The sequence below is a fragment of the Pagrus major genome, chromosome 14, assembly GCF_040436345.1.
Source record: "Pagrus major chromosome 14, Pma_NU_1.0".
Taxonomy (NCBI): Eukaryota; Metazoa; Chordata; class Actinopteri; order Spariformes; family Sparidae; genus Pagrus; species Pagrus major.
Genome location: NC_133228.1, coordinates 12,300,853 through 12,307,183, shown reverse-complemented (window position 1 = coordinate 12,307,183; position 6,331 = coordinate 12,300,853). Strand labels below are relative to the sequence as shown.

Here is a 6,331-nt window from a genome sequence, read left to right as displayed (position 1 = left end):
AAAGTGGTCCAAGTCTTGTTTTGGTTGACAAATGAAAATTGCAAGGAGGGGCTGAGTGACCTCGTTTTGATCATGTGTCTGTTATTGTTGACAGTAATGTTTGTTTTCCTCATTATATTAGTAAAAAGTTATATTAAACCAGCCGAGAGGGCACATGAGGGGTTCTAGTCATCTGTGCACGTGCCTGGGGTTCAGCCTGAGAAGGTCCAAACAAAGTTAGCTGGCTAGCTCTAATGAGGGAAGCTAAGAGAACGTAATTAGCGTCGGCATGACTGAAAGGATGGCGCTCACAGCAGCCACCAATGTCTCCGTAAAGTCATATTTCCACAAACGTTTTTTTATCCCCTTGAGAAAATGAAAAGTCTGCACGGTAGCTGCAGCATCATTACTGTTTCCTTTCACAGAAAAATGAAAAGAATTCAAATGTCGGTTTCGACTTTAAAATTAAGTCTTGAAAATAAAGTTTGCCAGGCAGAATGAGTCCTTTTTCTGTCTCTTCAGTGTACAAATTTAGGGACGTTCAGGTGATGAGCAGCGCATTACGATGCAGAACACATAAGCAGGGAAGATTGATGTCACTGTCCTGGCCTGTTAGACAAACACTCTCATTTCTGGATATTCTCTCATCCTCCCACTGATCAATTACCTCCACCGCCGAGATCCAGGGTAAGTGCTGCTGATGCTGCTGTGTGTATCTGCTGGTGTAGCTACCACAGTGTGAATCTGGGGGACATTTCTGATGGCTAAAACATCTATTGAGTTGGATTTTTATGATGCTATTAAGAGCTGAAACTTACTTTAGTTCAGGGAATCAGTATGAAATTACTGTCTTATTATTTATCTTCTAAACAGGAAGCTCTTTGGGGGCGCTGGTAATGGACATGTGGGCCGCCAAAGAGATCAGGCAAGGCTCAAAAAAACTTGTGTCTGTGTGAGACCGACTGCCAAACAGACAGCAGGAGCGGGAGAGAGAGTGTGTACGATGAGAAAAGCGAGAAAGAGTGAGCGGAGAGGGGGAACCGGCGCCTATTTATCTCCTCGCTCGGAGCAGGCAGGTACAGAGGTATGGCAGCCTTACAAGGTCAATATTTTACTTTGGCTTGTGCGCTCTAATTAAATTACAGGCAAAGTGCCCCAGGAGAGCACACAACCCCACCCTCACACTCACACACACACAACTCTGCAAGCCAAACATTTTGTAGCGCGAGCCGAGATGTTTAGTCATCGCGTCGACGCCGATTTCAGGCAATTTCAACATGTTTCAGGAGATCGGGGGTGTAGCGAGGCACGGCACAGCTGGGTCGGAATCGGAGATAAGAGAGCGGAACACTGTGCAAATTGAAACGTGGACAAGGAAAGTTCGCAAACCACGGGGAGAGCACTTGTCTTGTGGCATTTTTTTCCCCTCCATTGATCTGACCTTGACCAACAAGTTTCACACGCAACATACAGTAATAGCCTGCGCGTGTCAACACGTGTTTGTCTTCAGAGGAGATATCAAGCCTCAGACGAGAGCTGTTGATGAGCCTGACGGATGTAAAAGAGTCTCCTTTGTTTATAGCAGGGCCCGGGGGCGGGAGAGACAAGAAGCAGTGACGGCCTGTCAGCCCGATCGCAGCAGCGGTGTCACCAATCCACTCACTGCGGAATAATTAGTCTGACTAGGAAACAGTTTGAATTTTTATTTCAATAAAAAAAAAAAAGACAGAACTGTGCATTTATTTCTGTGCCACTGGAATAAAAAGTGAATCTACTTTAAGAGAAGAAAAAAAAAGCATTCAGGAGGGTTAGAATAAAGCTGCTCTGCCATTGGCTGAGCGCACCAGGAAGTCCGGCCGTCATCTGACTGTGACGCAGGCGCCCCAGCTTCCCGAAAGTCAACAGCCACAGCGTGAAAAGCTCAACATGGCTCCCAAACTTGAACTTCCGAACGCCGCAGCCGTCGTCTGCCTGCTGCTGCTCTCTCTGGTCGCCCCGGTGGAGGCGTACGACGCGGGCGACGCGTTGGCCCTGCTGCTGGGCACCATCCTGACCGTGGTGGGCTTCTGCGCCTGCCTCGGCTGGTACGCACGGAAGCGGAACGGACAGCTGTGATGAGAGGAGAGAGACTCTCACCGTCCCGTCATGTTGTCACCCACCGCATTATTACCTCTCGGACGATCCTGATATGCACCTTTTGGCACAAGGTTTGTGTCGGAGCGACTGATAAGAGACGTGCCTTACGGGGGATTAATAATGCGCAACGGGAAGCACGTGGACTGGGAACATCCAGGAAGTCCAGAACCAGGAACTGTTATTTGTTGCACTGCTGAGATCAGAGACCAAACACAGCTTGCCTTCTATATGAAAAAGACTGCTGCGGTAACATTCAGTTGTATTCTCCTGAGGATGCTTGCATTTTCGCATATTGCGCATATTGTCCCCCCCCCCACACGCTTTTTGGAGCGATCACTGTGATTCCCTTATGTGTTTTATGTCTGCACTGTGCAGCACAGCATCGCCATTGTTTGAAGCACAATAATGTCAAGAAGTGTGGTTACATGAAATGAGTTGAGCTGTTGTTGCGATTTTTGCTGTTTTAAATGTGTGACAGCGGCTTTGGGCATAATAAATTGATTCATCTGATGCTCTTCACAAGTCCCAGTGTGCATGATACTTCAATGATCTGCTGTATAATCACACTTTTCTGTCATTCAGAGCGCTTTCATTGCCACATGTGGAACAGATCACCTTCCGGATTTGCTCAAACGAGACTTTTCATACTTTGAGAAGGTTTTAATTGCAGACTATGATACAGATTTGTAGGTAGCCACACACATACTTCACCTTTGGGCTAAATTAACCTTATTATTGCTGTTTACTTTTGACAGAAATGTTGAACCTAGAGCAAATCAGTGGTTTAAGAAATAGCTGGATCCTAAAAAACTGCAATATAACAGTGTAGAAATACTCCAGAACTATCAGAAAATATACTTCAAGTATGAAAAGTAGGACATTCCCCCTTTTGGCACATAGATATGTGATGTTATTTGATTAATACTGTTGTGTTCTTGTTGGTCGAGGTAGGGGCAGGTGAGAAGAAAAAAGTTCTGCTAAACCAAACTATTCAGTTTTTAGACAATTTAGTAATCTTAACTTTTTCCCTTAAGTAGTTGACACTTTTAACTCTGTGGGATTAATTTAAATCAAACCAGAAGAGGAGTTTAGAGAGGATGGGTCTCTTTAGACGTCTAACAAGCCATGACAAGGTGGAACCCCTTGTAGACACTGCTTTCTGTAAAGGGGTCACAAGTCAGAAACGACAAGGACCCACTGGTTTAATGTTTTGTCAAATTCTGCATAGTAACCAGTTACTCTAGCCGTCAGATGAATGTAATTGAGTAAAAAGTAATCAAAAGTAATCAAATAGATGTAGTGAAGTGAAAAAAACTATGTCATGGAGTGGAAGTATAAAGTAGAAAATTGAAATGCAATATCTCTATGTTGTACCTAAGTACTTGAGTGGATGTACTTAGTTACATTCCATCACTAGGGCCCAACTAAACACTGATTTATTATAAGGAGTCAAGCTAAAAAGGAAGGAATGGCTGGTTTAATCTTTGGTAACGCATTATGTTTTATCAGTTTATAATGTTTTTCATGTAGAATCGTCATCTCCAAAGTAGCTAATGAAGTGGAAATGTAAACTTACTCAAATATTCATGTAAACTACAAATACCACAAGATTTCAACTGAGAAAAAGTATGAGTAAATGCACTTAGTAACCTTAAGTGCAGTTCTTGAAACAATGTATTTAGTTACATTCCATCACAGAAAGTAAGCAGCAATTCATTAAAATACTCAAGTAAAGCACGAGGACTTTAACAAATGTACTCCAGCGCAGTACTTTCCATCAATGGAGCAAATATGATGAGATTTTCACTATTTTTAACCAACGTTATTTTCAATGAAACTCACTTTTACAGAAAAATGATCAACTTTATTACTTGTGATTGATGATTGAACTGATGATTAAAGATCTTTAATTAACCTTGGGATGATGATACATCAAAATAATTACAAGGTCTGCGCCAAAATGAGTGGCGTTTCATTAGGAAGTATTTGGCCGTGCACAAAATCATGAAGGCCTTTCAGTTTAATTTAGCCGGAGGGCAGGAACACTTTTCTTTTGGAGCAATCATTCAATCTCTGCGTCACCACATCTGACTGCACTTGTTGACTCTCGGCTCACACTGTCCCCTGCTGTGTGACACAGTGGTGACACACTTCCTACATGTATGATCATAAATATTCATGTTTTACAGCCCAGGTAGATACAAAAGCAACATCTCAGTGTGTACATCATTCACTTGTTACACTGCTCATGACATCACAGCTTTCCATACATGGTTGAGAAATCAGATCCCATGAATTTATGATGCCGCTCGGGCAGAATGAACAACAGTGCGCAAAGTGCTCGTCAATTATGCATATACAGTACAGGGGAAGTCGTTCTAGCTTGAGGTGAACTAGGCTGCCTGATTTAACCCCTCGTTTTGTACATAATGGTCCACATTTCTGTGGAGTGAAACATGTATGAGCATGATGAGAGGCAGGCGGGGAGCTATTGTATATGAGTAATGTTGACAGTAACAAATGCTGTTGCTAAATACATCTGATGAGGGAAACATGAGCAAGGAGGGGGCTAGAATTGTGTAATAAGGGAGATACGGTCAGCCTGTGCAGAACCTCATTTAGATTTTGTCTGATTTAAACATGATTCGATTTTATCTCGGCCTACTTGTGATTTAAAAGACATTTTTTTAAACTCAATCTGATCATTATAAAGATGCCTTTCCATCGGGACTATAAAATCAATCGCATTAAGAAGTAATCCGTTACATTCCACGTTACAAGGGGGGGGAGACGATAACTACTGCTGTAACGACCAGCAGCGGCCCCGTTGAGCAGATGTTGCCGTGAGAGAGAGGGAGCCGCTGCTGCTGCTGCTGCTGCTGCTGCAACAAGAGACAAGACGCGTCTTGGATCACAAATAGGGATGCAGGGCGCATGCGCACTGGGCTCCGTTTACTGTAGGATATTCACCGTGGAGGAAAAAAGGGGGCAGGCAACAAATCAGGCTTTTCAAAAAACAGCAAAAACCCCGACTTGTGCAATGTAAATAAGGTCCGGGAGGGAAACGAAATCGGATTATCAACAGGTATGGATTTTTGATTGATCTTGTGATCGGCTGTCTGTCTGTCTCTCTCTCTATCTCTCGCTCTCTCTTTCTATCTCTCTCCGTCTCTCTCTCTTTTTTTTTTTTTTTTTTTTTTTTTTGGCCTTGTCTTGTGTGGTGGCTGCGATTCTGGGCAATTCATAGCCGGGGACTTGGAAATTATTCTAGTCTAATGGACGTACGGATCCGCCACAGTGTTGTGCTTCGCCCGGCCGATCGGGATGGAAGGACGATGGTTCTGACGCGCTGTGTTTTCTGCTGAAATCTGTCGCGCGTAAAAAAAAAAAAAAAAAAAAGAAAGAAAAAAGAAAGAAAGAAAGAAAGAAATACTCGACTGACGATCGGGGAGGACGCATTTCAAACACGTAAGTAGGCACAAACGACCAGTGTTGTTAAAATCAGATATAACTAGACTATGTGTCGGCTTGAACATCCCATAATATAACCACCAGCAGGCTTGTTATTGTCACTTCAAACCCCCATCCTGGCTTGATAATCACACCCGCGCATTAACACGCGAAATGATGTCGAAATGCGGCTTTAGTGTGAGAATTAAACTGTGTTCTTCTTAATAACTCGTCTAAAAGCATGATCTGGTAAAATGGAGGCTGGCTCAATAAAAAACGTCCTAATGAGAGCACTGCTTATTAACGCTAAGAGCCGTAATCCAGTTAACCTTTAATCAGACAAAAACACGGATGCTTTATTATGTATGCGCCCGCCGTCGATTTTTTTTTTTTTTTTTTTTTTTTGCCACAATGGCATAAAGGCAGGGCGAGTTTGTTCGAGGCATCCGCCGCTTTCAGAGGAGCCGTCCTCTGTTCTGCAGGGTGTAGGGTGTGATCAAGAACAAGCAGTTGAAGAAGAAGAGCTTATTTTTGGACCGCATCTCCCTTAATGTCTCACAGCGCTCAAAATCTCCAAATTAATCCCAAACCGAGCCCCCCTTTCCTGCGCTCTAACCCTGTTTCTGTAAAAATGCGTCTTTTCTTAATGGAGTCTGGCGGAGAGTGCTCTTGGCCATCAGCGCTTTTGTTCAGGAAATGCCGAATTCTTAATAACAGATTTTTTTTTATCCAATCAAGCTCCATCACTGTCTGTCTATGTGTCTGT

At 43.3% G+C, this 6,331-nt stretch overlaps 1 protein-coding gene across 1 annotated transcript; it reads left to right on the top strand.

Moving 5' to 3' along the window:
• The first annotated feature begins 1,859 nt into the window (after positions 1 to 1,859).
• LOC141008370 (small integral membrane protein 30) lies at positions 1,860 to 2,637 on the top strand. Its single transcript, XM_073480704.1, has one exon. The coding sequence runs from the start codon at positions 1,906 to 1,908 to the stop codon at positions 2,092 to 2,094; it is 189 nt and encodes a 62-aa protein (XP_073336805.1). The 5' UTR covers positions 1,860 to 1,905; the 3' UTR covers positions 2,095 to 2,637.
• The last annotated feature ends 3,694 nt before the right edge of the window (positions 2,638 to 6,331 follow it).

What these genes read in the sequence shown, in the direction of transcription:
- LOC141008370 (XM_073480704.1), top strand. Translation starts at nt 1,906, where the DNA reads ATGGCTCCCAAACTTGAACTTCCGAACGCCGCAGCCGTCGTCTGCCTG.